We start from the raw sequence: 20,898 nt of genomic DNA on the forward strand, positions 1-20,898 counted from the left end.
GCTACCGAAAGTATCTCGCCCGCATGGCAAATCCTGGCAAGCTACCCGTGATGTATTCGATATGCCAAACACAGTAACAACAAGTCTCAAAAAAAAAAAATGGAGATGTTACTGGGCCCACTGGAGCAAATCGATGAACAACGGGAGGACAATGCTATACAGTGCTATACTGTCTCTTCTCTATCTTACCTACCCTCAGCTCCCGCCCCCTCCCACACACTTATTGTTAATTACAGCCATTGACCAGTCCTCCTAACCCCTGTTTACCCTGGCCATGGATATTATTCTTCTACTATATATATGTATATATATATATATTTATATACTACAAATGAATACAGTCATTCTATATCAGTCCCTTTCCTTCTGACTCATTTTACTCAGTATTATACGCTCCGTGTCCATCCATTTATAGGCAAATTTCATGACTTCATTTTTCCTGACTGCTGCATAGTATTCCATTGTGTAGATGTGCCACAGTTTCTTTATCTATTTGTCTGGGCACTCAGGTTGTTTCCAGATTCTGGCTATGGTAAATGGTGCTGCAATGAATATAGGAGTGCAAATGGTGTTTCTGCTGTTCTATCACAACTTCTTGTCCAGTCACTGTCATTGGACGTTTGGGTTGGTGTGTATGCAGCTACTGCCCTATGTGCAGCATTGAACATTGCGTGCATATGTCTTTTCAAATTGATGTTTCTGTGACTGGGGCTGGATCAATAGCACAGCGGGTAGGGCGTTTGCCGTGCACGCAGTTGACTTGGCCAACCCAAGTTTGATTCCTCCGCCCCTCTCAGAGAGCCCAGCAAGCTACCGAGAGTATCTCACCCGCCCGGCAAAGCCTGGCAAGCTTCCCGTGATGTATTCGATATGCCAAACACAGTAACAACAAGTCTCACAATGGAGACGTTACTGGGCCCACTTGAGCAAAATCAATGAACAACGGGAGGACAGTGCTGTTTGTTTGACAGTGCAGTGCTGTGACTGGGGCTACCAAGAAGTAAATTCACTGGGTCAGATGGAAACTGTGTTCATATTCTTCTATTTATTTTGCTGTGGGTTTTGAGGCCACACCTGGAAGTGCTTGGGGCTTACTCCTGGCTCTGTGCTCAGAGATCACTCCTGGAAGTACTCAAGAGAACATGTATAGTGCTGGGGATTGAACCTGGGTTGGCTGCGTGTAAGGCAAATGCCCTACTCCTGAACATCTCTCCAGCCTCTCATATTCTTTTGTTTTTCGATGAAGGACAAACACCGTGATGGTAATGGGTTACTTCTGACTATGCACCCAGAAATCACTCCTGGTGGGCTCAGGGGACCATATGGCATAGTCCTATTGGTCTAAAAGTCTTTGTTCCAGTACTTGGGTCACCTGTGTGCAAGGCATGTGCCCTACCTGCTATACTACCTCTCTGGCCCTGACCCCTCATATACTTTTGAAACATCTCCGTACTGCCTTCCATAGAGGCTGATCTAATTGGCATTCCCACTGACTAACAATGAAATAGATTTCCTTTTCACTGCATCCCTGTTAACATTGGTTGTTTCCGGTCTTTATGATATGCACCACATTCACTGGTGTGGGATGATAACTCATTGGCATTTTGATTCACACTTCCTTGACAATAAATGATGATGAATGCTTTCTAATGTCATCTTTGTGGCGGTATCTGTCCATCAGCTGTCCCACTTTTGAAGGAGGATGTTGGGTTTTTGTTGTTGTTGAGTTTTGTAAGTGGTTTATACAGATTTATACATCTTTTTCTGATGTTTGTGGTGCAGATATTTTCTCCAGTTAATAGGGCATCTTTTTCTTTTAACCCGAGTTCTTTTGCCATGTAGAAACTTTTTAAATTTGATGTAACCCACTTGTTGGGCTTAGGTTTTGTTTCCTTTGGCACTGGAATAAAAATTACTGATGAAACCTCTAAGGTCGATATCCTGGAGAGTTTTTGCATGTGACTTTTTCAGTGTGTTTTGTGGAGTCTGGTCTAATTGCAAAGTCTTTAAACCACTCCGAATTAACTTCGTTGAATAGTGTAAGATTCAACTTTGGCTTCATTTTGCTGCATGTGGCTACCAATTTGCCCAGCACCATTTCTTGAAGAGATTTTTTTTTGCTCCATTTTATGCACCAGCCCTGTTCATAATCTTGAGACCAGAGAGATAGTTCCACAGGTAAGGTGCTTGTCTTGTGCACAGTTGATCCGGGCTCAATCCCTAGCACCCATGTGGTCCCCTGGGCACCACCAGGAATGATTTTCTGAGCACAGAGTCAGGTGTAGCCCCTGAGCCAAGTGTTGCACCAAGTACCCCCAAATTAAGTGAATTGTTCACAATTCTAAGGGTTTACCTCTGGCTCTCATTTTAACCTACTGGTCTAAAAGTCTTTGTTCTAGTACCACACTGTTTTAGTAACTGTAGCTTTGTAGTACAATTTAAAGTCAGGAAAAGCATTATCTTCCATCTTCCTTTTTTTTCCTTTCAGAAAAGCATTAGCTAGGTGAGTAATTTTATAATTTCACAGAGATTTTAGTAGAGTTTGTTCTCAGCCCTTAAAGAATCACTTGATCACTTGATCCCCCGTTATTCATCGATTTACTTGAGCGGGTGCCAGTAACATCTCCCTTGAAGAATACCACTGGAATTTTATAGGGGTTGTAGTGACTCTGTATAATGCTTTGGGTGGAATAATCAGTGTTAATCCTTGCAGTCCAAGAATGTGAAATTTATTCCCCCGTTTGGTTTTGGGACCACACCTAGTGATGTTCAGGGATTACTCCAGGCTCTGCATTCAAGAATTACTTCTGGTAATGCTCGGGGGACCGCATGGGATACTGGAGATCAAACCTGGGTTGGCTGCATGCATGGCAAGCACCCTATGTGCTGTATTATCTCTCCAGCCAGGGATCACTGTTCTGACCTGGGTTCCTATAAGCAGACTGACTCTCCTATTTCTTTTCAGGTTTTATGTTTTTTTTTTTATTAGTGAAGCACCATGAGGTACAGTTGTAGATTTACAAATCTTTGTGCTTGGGTTTCGGTCATACAATGATCAAATACCCATCCCTCCACCAGTGCCCATTTTCCACCACCATGGATAATATCCCTCCCCCCATGCCCCCCCACACCCTGCCTCTGTGGCCAGGTTTTATGTTATTTTAATTGTTGTTGTTGTAGTTGAGCTCAGCACATTTCAGATAACAGAACGGGCATCCTTTTTAAAAAATACTTTGTAATCAGTATATTAAAGAGACATTCATGCATTTCAAGAATTGCTTAAATTCTGAGCTCCAGATATAAGCTTGTGAACATGACTTAAACATACAGTTAAAGCTCCTCATCATAATTTGCTATACTATAGATGACATTACAGTTATTTGGGAGCTCAGTTAAATGATCTTTAGTAAGCCTGTACCATATCTAAAATAATACCTTCCTATCTCATACATGCAAATACATTTCCATGTAAAGATCTCGTCACATTTAAGTAAATCCTGTGCCAGAAGTCACTACTGAGGCTTATCGTGCTCTAGAGGGGAGAATGTAACCAGGGTTACGTGTGTGTGCTATTTAATTGAGGCTTTTCTGTGGCTTTTCTGAATAAGAAATTTTGTCTCTATATATTTTTGTTCATTTGGGGGCCAAACCCAGTGATTCTCAGGGTTGCTTGTAGTTCTGCCCTCGGGAATTACTTCTGACCGTGTTGAGGGACTGTATGTGGTGCCAGGAATCGAACCCTGGCCGGCGATGTGCAAGGCAAGTGCCTTGCACACTGTCCTATTGCTCGGGCCCCATCATCTATATTCTTTATTCTGTATGTCTGCTCCATCCCTAGCACAGTGGGTAGGGCCAGGCCAACCGAAGTTCGATTCCTCCGCCCCTCTCGGAGAGCTCGGAAAGCTACTGAGAGTATCTCGCCTGCGCGGCAAAGCCTGGCAAGCTACCTGTGACGTATTGGATATGCCAAACACAGTAACAAGTCTCACAGTGTTACTGGGCCCACTCAAGCAAATCCATGAACAATAGGAGAACAGTGCTACAGTGCTACTGTGCTGTATGTCTGCGTGGCAATTGGAGAATGAGAGGTCAGGGACTTCCTTTATCTCCACTCTTGGAGGGAGAAGACTCAGGTTTTGCCAAGGGACTCTGGGTGCATGGGGAGAGAGGGGGTCGCTGTCAGCATTCCATCAGGAGAGGGTGCGCTCTGCCTCCCACTGGTTCCTGAGCATATGCTACACCCCCCTGGGCTTGAGCACTAACTGCCCTGCTGGGTGGGTGGACCCCTAGTTTCCCAGGCATGTGAGATCTTGGCCATACCCTAGGTTTTCCTTCTAAGTGCTTTGACTCAGCCCTGGTTCATTGCCTTCCACTGTAATCCCTCTTCCAAGGGGCCCGGCAGGAAAAGGCTTTTGTCCCAAAGCCAGTTCCAATTGCGATCAAGTACAGTCCACACACACACAGCTCCCTGTGGATCGATAGTAGTAGTTCTGGAGCACCCGTTTTTGCAGACCTCCAGCATGCTGGGGTCCCTGGACAGAACAGCATGCCCCACCTGGCGGTTACAGTGTTGTCTGTTACAGTGTTATTCTTTCTGAGATTCAGCAGGGTTTCTCGCCCCCTGTTGTTTTGACTCACAGCTGTTGTTTTGCTCTTTACAGAGGGGAGAATTTCCAGACAGCCCCAGTTTCTGGCAAACCCTGATTCCTATTTCTTTTATTTTGGATTTTTTTGGGGGGGTTCACACCCAGCAATGCTCAGGGGCTCTGGCTCTGCACTCAGGAATTACTCCTGGCGGTGCTCAAGGGACCATATGGGATGCTGGGAATCGAATCCGGGTCAGCTGCGTGCAAGACAAATGCCCTACCTGCTGTACTATCGCTCCAGCCCGCACCCCATTCCTATTTCTTTAATCGTCTTTGCTTTTCTTACTCTCCCCCCCAAAAAAGAAACAACAACAACAACAAAAAAAAAACAAAAACAAAAACATACGCATATCCCAGAAGAGGTGGTTGTTAATTGGGCTTGCAGGGGCAGCTGTGGGGCAGGACCAGGTGAGAGAAGGGCCTTGGCCAGCCTGCTGTCCACGTGTGCAGGTCAGCTGCCCTCTAGCCCTACTGCTTTATGTTCCAGGCAGCTGTGTCCAGATGGAGAGGACGGAGACCCGGCAGAGGAGGCCAGAGGAGCTGGGGCTCCCCCACACTCTCATCGCAGGAAGAGTTACTGCATCCTCGGAGAAGGGAGCTCTCATTGCTCCCGAGAGCCCAAGGCTTGTTGCTAAACCCGTGGGGCCTGACCTCTGCAAGGAGACCACCTGGTCCATTGCCCGTCAGGTGACAGTGCCCTTCATGTTCTCCGGCCTGGGCATGTCTGGGGCCGGCATGCTTTTGAACTATTACCAGGTAAGAGGGAAGAATGGGAAGGGGTGTGAGGGAGGGGCGTGGCCTAATGTGGCCTGAAGGATGGGCAGCTCTCCGTTGGGTGCAATTTGAGAGACACGGGGTGGAGTATTCTCAAGCTGGGTGGGATTCTTTTGAGTTCTGAGTGACAGAGGTACTGTTCAGTCCACTTTAAGCTTTAAAGGACTTCATTAGCTCGGTTAAGTATACTATCAACAGGATTGGACTTCAGGCATGGCATGATCCAGGCGCTCTCCTGGTACAGGGGTACTGGCTCTTTCTCAAGTCCATGACAAGAGTCCACACCTAGAGGGACGGGTGGTTCTTGGTAGTCGTCTTTTTGTTTATATGGGTGTTTTTGGAGGGAGGCACAGCCAGTAGTGCTCAGGGGTTGCTCCTGCCTCTGTGTTTAGGGATCACTCCTGCCTTGGTGCTCAGGGGACCATATGGAATGCCAAGGATTGAACCTGGCTCAACCATGTGCAAGGCAAGTGCCTTACCTGCTGTACTATTGTGCCAACCCCTTATTTGCATATGTTTGGGGGGGTTCTCTCAAGTGATATTTGGACCCAGGGGCCACACTAGTGATTCTCAGCTAACCAGGCTGGAAATTCAGTGTCCGAACTGAGGATGCACATACTTCTCAGGCCCTGCAATGCTGGGCCACCTGGTGGTGCTGGAGGCCTCCAGAGTGACACCATACAGCGCTCAGGGATCTCCAGGGCTGTGTGACTGGGATACCCAACACAGTGCCGTCCCCGGCCCCTTGGAGATGTTAAATCTCCATTAAATCTGTCCTTTTCTCTGATGCCGGCACAGTCATGTTCCCACTCCTGGAATGAGAGTTTCTAAGCATGGTGGGTTCCCCACGCTGGGTCAGATAGGATGGTCTCAGACCCCAGGACCAGAACCTGAATTGGTGCTGTTGGGCTGGGCCTGAATTGGTGCTGTTGGGCTGGGCTGCCAGGAGCCATGCTGGACTCCATGTACAAACAAGCAAAGCTTTATTGAAAGGAAAAGGCTTGGGGGCCAGAGTGATAGTACAGCAGGTAGGGCGTTTGCCTTGCACGCAGCCGACCTGGGTTCGATTCCCAGCATCCCATATGGTCCCCCAAGCACCGTCAGGAGTAATTCCTGACTGCAGAGCCAGGAATAACCTCTGAGCATTGCTGGGTGTGACCCAAAAAAGCAAAAAAAAAAAAAAAAAAAAGGCTGCCAGATGGACTCTCTGTCAAAGGCACCAGGAAGCCCGGAAGCAGGACGAACACATGATCTAGATCTTCAGCTGCGCAGAGGAGGAGGGGAGGGACGGGCATCTTGCCCCTTGCATGTTCGCATTTAACTGGGCCTCATGGTTCGAGGCATGCTCTGTTCCTCTTTCTCAGTGAAACCTCTTAGCCACATTCTTCCACCACTGGTGGGTGTCTTGGGGCCACGCCTTACAGATGCAATAAGGGTCTCTGTCATCTCCCAGGGGTTCCTGGGATGAAGCAGTTCCTGGTTGGAATGTGGTCTTAGCCCAGTGGTCAGCTTTGCCCTCTCGGCTGCATGCTGTCCAGAGGGAGAAGCAAGTTACCTCTGGTCCAGGTCCTCTTTCTTGAGCACAAGGACACTGCCCTCGAAGACCCCTCCCTGGGGGTCCCCCAACTTCTCACTTGTGATTTAAATACCGTCCCCTGCCCCACCGTTTGAAACTAGGTATTGGCCAAGAGAACTGTTTGGCTGGAAGGGTGAAGCCACGGGCCAGGGGAGGGTCAGATGCCCGCCAGGGGGCGCTCTGCACACTGTTGGGTCCTGCAGGGCTAGACTGGAAGGGACAAAGGCCCTTTCAGCTCACGGGGGCTGACCACACAGGGGGAGGCTTTCCATGCCTCCACCTGGTCCCAGTCTCCCCAGGTGCTGAGTCCCTCTGAGGGGACATGGCTCTCCAGAGGCTGCTCTGAGGCTGTCCCCAAAGGGACCGTGGGCTCCCAGGCAACGGCTGAGCGTTTGCTTTCTGGAAATGATAAGACATGCAGGGTTCAGGGTTCAGAGGGCTGACACCTATGCACAGGGAGGGGACATCCGTCTAGGTGCAGGGACGGGCCCCCTGTGTGCCTCGGTGGGCTGGCTCTGCATCCTGCGACTGCAGCCTTTGCCATGTTCTGTGGCATGGTCACCTTTTCCTTGCTGACACCCCGGGGCACTACAGATTAGGGATCTTGGCCCTTGAACAGTGAGAGATTGTGTTACATGGTTTTGTTTTGTTTTGTTTTGCTTTTTGATTTTCTGTATATCCTTTGAATTTTTGGTTTGGCTTTGGGGTTTATTTTTGTTTGTTTGTTTCATTTTTGCCACACCCAGCAGTGTGCTCAGGGCTTACTTCTGGCTCTGACTCCAAGCGACCTCGGGGTGGGTTTGTGGGTCTCTGGAGAAGGAACCAAGGAGGCTGCTTCCCTTGAATTGTGTCAAGCTGGACCTAGAGATGGGGGCTGGCCGGCAGGTAGTGGGGAACGCGGCACCTTGTGAGGGACCAAGGGGAGAAGGTGGCAGGGGTCAGTCCTGCGCAGTGACCTCCCTGGAGCCGAGGGCTGGACAGCCCGGCACAGTGGAGAGACTGCTTAGCCTTGCATGCAGTGACCCTGGCTCTATCCCTGATGCTGCAGGGACATAGCCCCCCCCCCCCCTCCACACACACACACACCTGCCATTACTACTGGGAGAAATCCCTGAGCACAGCTCTGGGAGTCGACCCTGAGCACTGCTGGGCAAGTGAAAGCAAAACCAGAAGAAAGGCAGGGAGCAGAGAAAGGCAGGAGGGCTGGGGGTCCCCTCCCTCCAGGGAAGCCCCGAGGCAGAGTCCTGGGCACTGAATGGGACAAAGAGACCCTGTGGGCTGGGAAGTGGCCGAGGGGCTGGGGAGGGTGGGGGGAGCTCCTGTTTATCCCAGAGGGTTTGCACAGGGGAGGAGAAACTCCCACCAGGAATAAGCACGTTATCCCACTCCTGTGGCAGGGGACCTTATCAGTGGCTGGGGCAGTGGCTTGAGGGTAGGTCAGTCTCGGGCCAACCCCCCCCCCGCCCCCTGCATACCCCACGCAGACAGGGACTGTGGTGAAGACTGACTGAAGCTGTGCTCAGGGATTTCTCCCAGTAGCAATGGGCGTGGGGGAGGGGGGGGGCTATGTCCCTGCAGCATCAGGGATGGAGCCAGGGGCACTGCATGTAAGGCTAAGTAGTCTCCCCACTGTGCCAAGCTGTCTAGCCCTCGGCTCCAGGGAGGTCCGGCAAACAAAGCAGAACCTTGAGAGCAGGACAAGCCCCCCCAGCCCCCTGTATCACTCGGGGGTGCTGGCAGTGCTTGAACTCGAGGGTCTGAGTTCAGATCAGCTGACCCTTTGCACTAATAATGGCAGGGACCCTGTACCCCCATAACCTAGGGGAGAGTCTCTGCCTCTCAGTGCAGTGGGCTCTGCGGGGTCTGGGGCTCAAGGGGGATGGTGGGGGGGGGGGGTTCCCTCCAGAGTCAGCATGTGGCTCGACACCTGGGGTGATTTCCAGTCCTCTGAAGGGGACAGAGAGTGCCGTGGAGTGTCAGCTCTGGAACCCGAATGTCCAAGAGGGACTGAAGGGGGCGGGGCCCATGTGAGTACGGTCTGAAGGCGACCTTGATGCTGTCAGCAATTGGGTCCCCCCTCGATGTGCCAAGTTGGGGGTGGTGGACTCCAGTGGGGGGTCACCAGCCCTTCCTCCTCCCGGGATCCCTGCTGTACTCGGGCGCCCTGAGCCAGTGAGTCCCGGGTGGCCCTGCCACCACAGCAGCAGGAAAAAGCCAGACCTTTCCCAGCCAGGGACCAATGTCATTGGCTTCTCGGAGCTCTTGGCCAGTGGGGGCAGCATCTGGCCTGTGAGGACCATCAGCCCGTGCCTGGTGAGACTCAGAAAGACCTGGGAGCATGTGAGCAAGGTGTGCACTTGGGAAAAAACGGAATATCTCCCGAGTGCTTGGCCCCCACGGGGGAAGAGTTACAGCACAGGAGGGTACTGAGGACGTTGGCCTTGGGGTCTGCTCCCAGGCCGCTGTCGGCAGGAGCTCTCCGTGGATCTGCTGGCCTGGGAGCTGTCTCGTCCCTCCCCTGGGCAGGTGGGCCAGGGTGGGTGAGGGTCCCTCCCCTGGCCCGGACCTTCCCTGGAATCAGGTCTAGCTCATTCGCGTTTCCCACTGGGCACAGAACTAGTATTTGGTTTTGTTTGTTTGTATTTTATATATTTTTAATTTTTTTATAGACTTACAAACTTTCGTGATTACGTTTCAGTCATACAGTGATCACGTACCCATCCCTCCACCGGTGCCATTAAACTGGTATTTGTAAAATCGCGTGTTTGGTTGTCCGTATTAGGACCCAGCACACGGGGACTCACTTTGTCCTCACGTTTTGTATCAGCATCAGGGGGGTGGCTCAGAGGACAGGTGCACACGTGTGGCATGCTGGGAGCCCCTGGATTTGGTCCCAGCTTTGTAGGGTCCCCCAAGAACCATGGAGAGTGACCCCTAAGCTAGGAGAGACTCCAGGCTGTGCCAACTCCTCACTTGCACTCCACAAGCAAATAACAAAACAAAAACGGAAAGAAAAACCCCTCGTATAGTAACATCATTATTTTGTTTGGGTCACAGTCTATGTGATGATGGCTATGAAAGTAAATAATCATAAAAGAATGTACAAAGGGGGCTGGAGCAATAGCACAGCGGGCTGGGCGTTTGCCTTGCACTCGGCTGACCCGGGTACGATTCCCAGCATCCCTGAGCACTGCCAAGGGTAATTCCTGAGTGCAGAACCAGGAGTAACCCCTGTGCATCGCCGGGTGTGACCCAAAAAGTAAATAAATAAAAAATAAATAAAAGAATGTACAGGAAAATGATACCCTGTGCACTGCCAGGAGTAATTCCTGAGTGCATGAGCCAGGAGTAACCCCTGAGCATTGCTGAGTGTGACCCAAAGAGCCAAAGAAAAAAATTCCAAATGCTGGCTTTTGGGCTGGCTCTGTAGTACAGCGCATAGCACTTGCCTTGCACGCAGGTTTAATTCCCCAGCATCCTCAGATGGTCCTGACGGCAGAGCCAGGAGTGATCCCTATGTGATCCCCTCCCCCCCCAAAAATAAATCATTTCCTAAGAGATATACATATGTATGTAATGATACAGCATCAATGAGTGCATGGTCTAGAGTGATTAAAATAGGATGCCTGGAGAGGCTGTGTGAGGGCCTCCCCAGCCCTGGGTGGGTCCTGGCGGCCACTCCTGGCAATTCTTGGCCTGGTGGTTCCAGGCCTGAGGGTTAGATGCCCAACCCTGTAATGCTCAGACCTGACAGAACCGAGGGAGGTGACCAGGGCTAGTTCTGTGATCATGTGACGGGTGTTCTGGAGGGTGAGGGGGCACAGTGGTGCTCAGGGCTTACTCCTGGCTCCTGGCAGGCTCAGGGACCTTATGCGATGCTGGGAATCCATCCTGGGTTGGCCACTTGCAATGCAAGAACCCTGCCCACTATACTATTGCTCTGACTTTTCTTTTTTCTTTTTTTAATGCTAAAAGCACCGCAGAGCCTGGCAAGCTCCCGTGGCATATTCAATGACGCCAAAAACAGTAACAATAACGGGTCTCATTCCCCGGCCGTGGAAGAGCGTCCAATACAGCAATTTTGTTGGGAAAGACGAGTAAGGAGAGGCTGCTAAAATCTCAGGACTGGGGCAAATGGAGATGTTACTGAGGCCCGCTTGAATAAATCGATGAACAATGGGATGACAGTGATACAATGATACAGGAAAAAAAAATAAGTCACTGTCTCTTATACTCCCTTCACCCTCAGCGTGGGGGCGTCTCTCCTGAACTTTTCACTGCTTTTGAATTACTTTCTTATCTCTTTGGCATTTGATTTTTTTTTGAACAAAAGAAAAAAATAGAGAAAAATGCCTTTGTGATCATTGTTGCTTGCTGAGTTGACCCTCTGTGGGTTCCTATCTTCTGCACTGTGTATAATTATACTTTGTATCAGAAGGCACAGGAGGTGCTGAAGCCCAGACAGGGGACATCTGTCTGGAAATGGGCGTCTGGCCAGAAAGAGGGACACCTAACTGTTCCCTCTAGCTTGGGAAGAGAGTAGAGAGGTGTCCAGAGAATTGGGGCCAGCCCCCAGCCTGGCCCCCCAGACTTCTCTCTGACGTCATGGCGTCTCCTTCAGCCCCTTCACCTATGCAGCCTGTGCTCAGGAAAATGCCATTTCTCTCAGCTTCCTTCTGCCTCGGACCCATTTGGGTTGTGTGTGTGTGTGTGTGTGTGTGTGTGTGTGTGTTTTGTTTTGTTTGGGGGCCACACCCAGTCCACTCAGGACTCCTGTGTCAGCCGCCTGCGCGAGGCGAGCACCCCACCCTCTGGACTGTCACCCCAGCCCATGAACAATCAGCGAGGCCTAGTCGGAGGGCCACAGCAGACAGGCAGCGGTCCAGAGAGTGGCCGTTGGGGAGGGATGCGGGGGCACCCTGAGTTGGGCTCAGTCACCGAGGGCCAGGCTCCTGCCTCTGGGTCAGTCTGGGATGTGACCCTGTGGAAGGCTTTGTCACTTTGCAGTTTCCTGAGCCTCCTGGGACCATCGAGAGCCATGGGAAGTGTCTGGTGATGGTTGGATGTGAAATGATTCGACAAAGGAAGGTGCTGTAAAGCAGCTCAGGGCACAGAACAATGATGGTTCAATCATTCATTCATTCATTCATTCATTTTTCATCCATCACTGGTCACTGGGTGTTGTACCGTGTTCTTGGCCAGCCAGAGACTCACTGACAAGCACGTCCCACAACTCCTGACTGAGTTCTGTTTCTTAGGATGGTCGGCTCGTTGGAGAGGAACTCTGCGTGCATCGGATGAGTTTACAGCTTAGAGCTTAGGCCAAAGTCTAGCCAAGATCAGACCTGAACGCTCCTCCATGGAGCGATGTACCGAATCACTTCCCTGCTCTGAGGGTTGTGTTTGGGCATCCCAAAGGCTCATCCTCAAAGGCAAAAGCAACTCGCGCTTCCTCGGGGCTCAGGGGTCTCGCACGAACAGAGGAGGGGAGAGTGTGCTTTCCACCCCCAGGCACTGCAAACAGATAGAAAGGAGGAACAGGAACGTGCTTTGGAGCGCTCTTGGCAGTGTGGGGGCCGACACAGAGCCTGCAGCGTGATTTACAAGAGCTGAATATGGAAGCAGAAGGTGTGTTCCCTTAGCAAGCCGATCAATAGATGATCGGGGAAGGAAGATGAGAGCCATTTTAAAAAAATGGAATCCTTTTTAGGCTATAAAAATAAAATGAAATAAAATTAGGCAGAATCTCGCCACTCATAGCAAAAGTGGAAGAAAGAGAGGGGATTATGTGAAGTGAAATAGGCCAGAAGAGAAAGACTGGGGTTGGATCAACTCACCCAAGTGAGTTATTACTGAGAGAAGCGCAACTAATGGACAGAAAAGGGGAATAATATAGAGCTGTGGAACAGTAGTTGGGATGGAGGGAGGGAGAAAAGGTGTGTGTGTGGGGGGGGTTTGTGCACTCACGCGTGAGTGTGCATGTGCTTGTGTGTGTGTTGGGGTGGGAATGGGGGCGTTGTTTTGTTTTGTTTCGTTTTTTTTTTCTATAGCACAGTGGGTAGGGCGGGTTGGGCTCAGTCACCGAGGGCCAGGCTCCTGCCTCTGGGTCAGTCTGGGGTGTGACCCTGTGGAGGGCTTTGTCACTTTGCAGTTTCCTGAGCCTCCTGGGACCATCGAGAGCTATGGGAAGTGTCTGGTGATGGTTGGATGTGAAATGATTCACATTGGATGTGAAATGATTGCCTTGCACACAGCTGACCCAGGTTCAATTCCTCCATCCCTCTCGGAGAACCCGACAAGCTACCAAGAGTATCTGCCTGCATGGCAGAGCCTGGCAAGCTCCCCTTGGTGTATTCAATATGCTAAACACAGTAACAGCAAGTCTCATAATGGAGATGTTACTGGTGCCCACTCGAGCAAATTGATGAACAATGGGAGGATAGTGACAGTGATAATTTACATTTGGGTCAGGCTAAACAGGAGAGGCATCTCCTCCTCCTCCTCCTCCTCCTCCTCCTCCTCTTCCTCCTCCTCCTCCTCTTCCTCCTCCTCCTCCTCCTCTTCCTCTTCCTCCTCCTCATACTCTCTCCCACAGGGCCTTAGCTGTGACCAGGCTCATGAGCTGGTAGATAAGGAGGATTATCAGTCTGTGGTCAGAGGACAAAGAAAAAGTGTTCTGAGGCCTGAGAGGAGGGTGCTAAGCTCTGTCTGGGAAACTGGGGCAGCGTTTGAAGCCCCCTGAGTTGGTCCTGAGGCCTGTCAAACATTAGGCAGGGTCTGAGCAGGCATGTGGGAGGAGCAGGTACAACCTGGCCATACCCGCCAGAGTGTGTATCCCCCTGCATCCCAATATCCCACCTGGCATTCCCGTCTCCCACCTGAATTCCCATATCCCACCCGGCATTCCCATCTTCCACCCCCATTCAACCACAAGGGTTAAAATTCTCTTGGAGAGACAGTAAGTACAGCAGTCAGTCTCTTGCTTTGCACGCGGCCAACCCAGATTCAATTCCTGGCATCCCATCTGCCGCCAAGCACCACCTGGAGTGATTCCTGAGTGCAGAGCCAGGAGTGACCCCTGAGCATCACCGAGTGTGGCCTCAAACCAAAAATCAAAATCAAATGAAATGAAACTCCTGCTGTTGCCCTGGGGCTGGGGCAGGAGCGGCCAGGCACGTCCTGTACGCTGACCTCTCGGGCCTCATCTTGCCAGAGCACGGGAAACTCCGGGCCTTCACACCCCTCCAGACAGACCCCCCTGGTGTTGCTGGCCAAGGCCAGGCGTCACTCCAGTCATATCGTCTGGACTCAGCACAAGCCAGTGTGCCACCCTTCCTCCACCCCCGCTGATATCAAGGCTAAGGGACAGGGAGCGCCTTCGTGGAGGGCGGGCCAGGGAGGTCTCGGTGGACACAGCAGCCAGTGTCTGAGGAGCTCCAAATCTGCTGGGTGTGTCCAGTGGCCAGCTGTCCAGGTCCTGCTGAGGCTCACCCCCCTTTGACTCTCAGGAAGTCGGGGAGCCGATCCCTCTGCCGACGTGAGCCGCCTGCACCTTCCGCAGGCGAGTGTTCGAGTTCCGGTGTGGTGAGGAGGAGCGGTCAGCGGGGCCTGGACAGCACCCCCACGGCCCAGTCATGGTGGTCACCGAGCTCAATCTGGAGTTCCGCTTCCAGGGCAGGAAGCTGCGAGGCTTCCGCTGCGAGCTCACGCGGTCCCCTCACGGCGTCGTCCCCGAGAACGTCTGCACCATCACGGTCCAGATCGTGGTGCCCATCCTGCTGTCGGGCCTGGGCATGATGGCCGCGGGCCTCGTCATGAACGCCATCCAAGTGCGTATGGGTGTCCGAGGGATGGACAGGGCGTGGGGGCAGAGGACCAGAGTCCCTGGGCGTCCTGGTAAGGACCGACGGGGGGGAGGGAGAGGAAGGAGCTGCCCATCAGGCTCCCGGACAGCCGCCCTGACCCGGCCTCCATGGTACTATCCTCAGGGGATCCATGTTTAAGGTTCACAGGGCACTGACCCGGCTTTCTGACTCAGTTTCCCCATCTGTCAGCACCCACCGTGGATGATCTAGAGAACCTGACCGAGATTGTCCATGACCTTTTCATCCCCCACCGGCCCTGGGGGTCTTTTCCAAGGGGAAGACAAAACTCGGGCTAGCCGAGGAGCCTGGTGGGTGCAGGGTGTTGGGGGTGGAGGTCCCCAAGAAATAGAGGCATGGGCAGAGGGTGGGCCTCCCACCCTCCATTCCCACCTCCCCCCCCCATTCCCACCTCCCACCCACATTCGCCCTCTCCCACCCCACATTCCCGTCTCCTACTTGCGTCGGTTTCAGCCCAGGCTTGTCTTTGAATCTCTGACTCGTCTTAGAATGTGCTGGAATCCTGGAGAGTTTCTTCCTTCTTCCTTCCGCTCCCCCCTTTGCTCCAGAGCCGGGGGCTAGAGTGACCAGGGAAGAGGCATGAGGGAGGAGGGCGTTGTGTTCCGTGGGGTCGTACATTCCGTGGGTTCATATGTTGTCATGCTGTCTCTTGACCTGGTGAATGCAGATATTCTGTCCCGGGGGTGGCCAGACTGTTCCCCCTCTCTCCTCTGCGAGCTTGCCTTGTCCTTCTGGGTGGCCACTCGCCATCTCCCTGTCTGTCCGTGAGCCGGAGACAGTTGATCTGCTGAGCCTGAGACCTCCTGGTCTCCAAACAGGGCTCACGATGGCCCCATCCATGGACAAGTCCCCTCTGGACTGGTCAGTTTGCCGGCAGAAAGCCAGTGTTCAATGGGGCTAGGGAGTTAGGGCCAGGTTTAAAGTGCTGGGCTGGCACTCAGACCCACCCCTGCCACCATGTATGGTCCATGAGCATCTGAAGGAGTGATCCCTGAGCACTGCTGGCTGTGCCCCCCTCTTCCGAAGAAATAAGGGAAGCTGGTGTTTAAGCCAGGGTGTGGCTTAGCAGTAGAGCACTTGTCTGGTGTGTGGGGGTGGCAGCACATTGACCTACCTTGTCCTGATCAGGACGGGCCTCCTCGGGTTGCGGTTCACAGCGGAACCCTGGAGTCTGATCCTGCCCTCTCACGAGCAGGTGCTAAGTCCAAAGCCTGTAAGAAACAGTCAAAGACCACCTTGTTCTGGACAGATAGCACAGGGGTTAAGACCACATGCAAGTGGTCTGTGGTGTTTCCATCACCAGTATCACTGAGGAACTCCTGATAATTCCTGAGCACAGAGCCAGGAGTCACAGAAACATTCAGCCACGTAGAGACCAGGTAAGGCAGGAAGATAGTCCAGGTGTTAGGTGTGTACATGGCCTGCCCTGGTTCAGTTTCCAGCACCACATGGTCCCCAAACACTGCTGGGTGCAGCCCTGGGTGTCCCTGAGCACCGTGGGTGGCCCAGGACCTCCCCCAGCACTGTGTCCTCCGTCCTCCATTGAATTGCCTGGTTGGCCCAGAATTGTCAGGAGGGGCTCTTGGGCCTCCAGATCACCACTTGGGAGACCCCTCACCCCAAAAGAAATTGGTTAGAGCAGGAGAGAGAGACTTGCCTTGCATGCACAGGATCTGGGCTTGATCTGCAACACTGTATATGGCTCCCTGAGCACTGCCAGGAATGAGCCCTGAGCACAGAGACCGGAGTGAGCCCTGAACCCTGAGTATCACTAGGTTGGCCCAAAAACCAGAAGAGAAAAAAAAACTGGTCAGTTGTAGTTATTGGTGGTGAAAAGTGGGTGAGTGAGGCTTGCCCGAAGCTTCCGAGATGCCCATCTGCACCCTGGGACTCATGTCCATTCTCTTCCCCACCAGCACTGGCCCGTGTTCACGGAAGTGCAAGACCTTCTGACCTTGGTGCCCTCCCTGGTGGGCCTAAAGGGGAACCTGGAGATGACATTGGCATCGCGACTGTCCACCGCAGTAAGTAACAGCTGGGCCCCAGTGCCCCAAGCCACTGCCATCATGCCTGTCTACCGCAATCAGAGCTGACTCTGTACCCCAGTACACTGGCCTCGTGCTGTCCACCCCCATAGTGTTATCTGGTGCCCAATACCCCAGAGCATATGTCCCCACCACCAGCTTGCCCTTGAGACAGGTAGGTAGTTGGTGGGTCGGGTTGGGGTCTGGGGTATAGACCAGTGTTGCTTGGGGTACATCCCTCTAACGTGCTCTCCGTGTGTCCCCCCTCCCAGTCAGTCAGCCCTTTTCCCACGGCCAAACTGGCCTTCTCTCAAGGCGGAGCACCCATATCACCTTTATTTTTCTTTCAACCCGAATGTTGGGGACATTCTGGGCCCCCCACTCCCTCAGCCATCTGCACCCCATGGCAGGGGACTGTAAGAGCTGCACAGAATGTTATAAAGAGAAGAGATTAAGGCCAGAAAGAGCAACATGAACATCGCAGAGTTATCAGTTCTCCGTGTTTCAGTTGATAAAATTAACTCAGTTGTTATCTATCTGCCGAATGGAATTATGGGGACATTTGGTTAGTTGTTCCCTTATTCTGTTTCTTATGTCCTGCATGTTTTAAAGTGGAAGGAATAAATGAGTGAGAAAAGGCAAGAAGATATGGTAGGAAAAAAGAAAAAAGGAGAAAGATTTAGGGTCAACCTTGATTTTAAAATGTAGTCTAAAGCTTTATAATTTAAAAAAAAACCGCAAATAGGATCATTGGTGTATCAGAGAAAAAACTGGGCATCTAGAGATACACTCAGATGAATATGCATGCAAACTATTGTAGGATACTGGCGCTTTTAAATCAGTAAAAAGACTAAACTAGGAACCTAGTACAGCAGGTAGGGTGTTCACCTTGCATGCTCCCGACTTGGGTCTGACTCATGCGGTCCCCAGAACCCCTCCAGGAATGATTCCTGAGCACAGAGCAAGGAGTAAGTTCTGAGCTATGTTGGGTATTGGGTGTTGGGTGTGGCTGAAAAGCTCCTCCAACCCCCCCAAAAAGTATTGAGATTAGTTGGTTCATTTTCTATAGGTTTATTTTTATTCATGCACTTTGTTTTGTTTTTTTTTGAAAAAAATTAATTTTATAACTAAATCAAGTTGTTCACGATTTAGTATTTTTTCCCTTTAATTAGTGAGACACCATGAGGTACAGTTGTAGATTTACAAATTTTTGTTCTTGGGTTTCGATTATACAATGATCAAATACTCATCCCCCCACTAGTGCCCATTTTCCACCACCATGGATAATATCCCTCCCACCCACTCACCCACCCCCCATCGCACCCTGCCTCTGTGGCAGGGCAATCCCTTGTGTTCTCTCTCTCCTTTTGGGTGTTGTGGTCTGCAAAAGAGGCATTGAGTGGCAATCATGTTCAGTCCATAGTCTACTTTCAACATGCATCTCCCATCCTGGGAGGATCCTTCAAACACCCTTTATTTGGTGCTCCCTTCTCTATCTGAGCTGCCCTTTCCCCTAGAATGCCCGGCTGGCCTCTAAGCTATGGAGTAATCCTCCTGGTACAGATCTCGGCTATTCTTGGGTATTAATCTCCTATTTTGTTACTTTATATCATGATTTAGTATTTTTAAAATTTTTAAATATGATTTTTTTTGTTTTTCTCTTGTTTTGGGGCCACACAGGTGATACTCAGGGGTTATTCCTCAGGCTGTGCTCAGGAATTCTTCATAGCAGTGCTCAGTGGACCATATGGGATACTGAGGATCAAACTCAGGTCAGCCACATGTAAGGCAAGCACCTTGCTGTCACTCCGGCCCCTCATGATTTAGTTTTTTTTTTCTTTTTGGGTCACACCTGGTGATGCACGGTGGTTACTCCTGGCTCTGCACTCAGGAATCACCCCTGGCGGTGGGATCTTATGGGTAGGGGTAGGGGTAGCAGGTAGGGGACCATATGGGATGCTGGGAATCAAACCCGGGTTGGCCACGTGCAAGGCAAACGCCCTACCCGCTGTGCTATTGCTCCAGCCCCCACATGATTTATTTTTAAACTTGCAACCCTCCAACACCAATCCCTTTGCCAGTGTCCACTTGCGTCCTTCAATGTCCCCAGTTTTACTCCTGTTCCCTGCTTCAATGGCTGTACTTTTTTCCTTTTTTTTTTTTAAACCTGCTTAAGCATTGTGGTATCCAATACAAATCCTGATTGGGCATCATGTATGTCACTCCCTTTCCCTCGTTTCGGAACCCAGTCCTCATCCAGAGTGACCGCCTCCCCTTATCACTGTCATGGTGGTCTCTTCCCTGACCTGTCCCCTCTCCACCCTCCACCCACAGTGGCAGACGTCCTACCAAGGACCCATCCTCTGCCCTTTCTTTCTATTATCTTTGAGCATTAGTTACTCTCCTACTGATTCCTGACATCCCACGTATGAGTGAGTCCATTCTCAACATGTGTTTTGAATAGATTAAGTAACTTTAAGTGAAACGTGCCCAGAAAACATGCCATTATGTTCAGAATCTGTTAATACAAAATGCTTTTAAGTCACAGAAAGAAAATAAATCAGACAATTTCTACAGGATAAGTAATCGGCTGGTCTGTAGTCAGTAGGAATCTGTGTTTAATTTGTGAGGATCCCGGAGCCGTTGAAACAGAGGGCCACCGAATGAGAGGCATCCTACCACATGACTTCAAACACCCAAGGCAGTGAGTGGAAGACCGAGGGTTGGTTTCTGAGGGTTGATTACTTCTGAAGGTGTGAGGGACAGTCTGCCCTGCCCTGTCTTAACTTTGTTCTTTTCCTGGGATTTTTTTTTTTGAAATATTGCTCAACTCTGGGTTTCTTGAGATTGCGTAGGTAGGCATTTTAGAATTTGTTTTTCTATTTCTGCAAATAAGCCATTGGAATGTTGATAGGGATGGCATTAAATCTATAGACCGCATTGGGTAATAGCCACCTTAATGACATAAGTCCTGCCAAGTCACAAGCATGTATTGTCTTTCTGTCCTTGTGTCTTCTCTAATTTCCTTCAACAGTGTATGTAGTTTGTTTTTGTTTTGACCCAACAGTGCTGGGGTGCCAACTTCCCAGGGGACCCCTAATGAGTGATCTGGGACAAAAGTAATGGCAGGGGACCATAGGGGGATCGAACCCAAGGCTCTGATAGGCAAACCTGCACTCTAACCCTTTGAGGCATCTCTCTGACTCCTGAGGTATTTATTATACAAATCTGGGGCCAGAGAGATAGTACCGCAGGTAGGACACTTGCCTTACACATGGCTGACCCAGGTTCGATCCCTGGCACTGCTTATGGTTCCTGAGTAATCAGCGAGTAGAGAGCCATGTGGCCCGAAGACCCCCAAAATAATGAAAGGGGTGGAGGAAGGGAGAGAGAGACAGAGACAGAGACAGAGACAGAGAGAAAGTCTTTTGCCTTTTTGGTTATGCTCATTTCTAAGTATTCTATTCTTTTTTTTTTTGATGCTCTTGTGAATAGAATTGTTCTTAGTTTCAGATTTTCTGTTGTATATAGAAACAAGACTAATTTCTCGTGTGGTTTTATATCTTGCAATTTTGTTGAATTTATTAATTCTGTGTGTATGTGTACATGTGCAGTCTCTGTGGCTTTCTGCACTCTAAGATCATGTCATCTGCAAATGGAAACAATTTGACTTGTCTCCAATCTGCATCTTTATTTTTCTCTGAGCTGGCAAGCACTCCCAGGACCGTGTTAAGCAACAGTGGCAACTATGGGCCTCCTTGTACATTTTTTTTTATCAAAAGAAGTTTCAGACTTTCACTTTAAATGAGATATTAGCCCTGAGATTTTTATATGTGACCTTTATTATCTTCTTTTGGTTTTTCTTTTTCAATTCTCACTTTGTTGACTGTTTTTCTCATAAAACAATGTTGAATTTTATCAAATGCTTTCTTTCATCGATTGAAGTGATATTGTGCTGTTTTTTTTCCCTTTTATTCTGCTAATATTTTTGATTC

At 50.6% G+C, this 20,898-nt stretch overlaps 1 protein-coding gene across 3 annotated transcripts in view; it reads left to right on the forward strand.

Annotated features, from left to right (window-relative positions):
* The window catches only part of SLC41A3 (solute carrier family 41 member 3), a 38,344-nt gene that overhangs the window by 3,698 nt on the left and 13,748 nt on the right, over nucleotides 1-20,898 (forward strand). The window contains exons 2-3 of one of the 3 annotated variants that reach the window (XM_056129671.1): nucleotides 5,134-5,402; nucleotides 16,796-16,903. In XM_056129671.1, coding sequence (XP_055985646.1) covers nucleotides 5,148-5,402; nucleotides 16,796-16,903 — 363 coding nt within the window. In that variant the 5' untranslated portion in view covers nucleotides 5,134-5,147. Of the gene's footprint in view, nucleotides 1-5,133; nucleotides 5,403-14,630; nucleotides 14,826-16,795; nucleotides 16,904-20,898 lie in introns of those variants that run through there. The other 2 variants (XM_056129672.1, XM_056129673.1) reach the window with 2 other exon arrangements.

Source organism: Sorex fumeus, unplaced genomic scaffold, assembly GCF_029834395.1.
Source record: "Sorex fumeus unplaced genomic scaffold, SorFum_2.1 ptg000072l, whole genome shotgun sequence".
NCBI classification, from domain to species: domain Eukaryota; kingdom Metazoa; phylum Chordata; class Mammalia; order Eulipotyphla; family Soricidae; genus Sorex; species Sorex fumeus.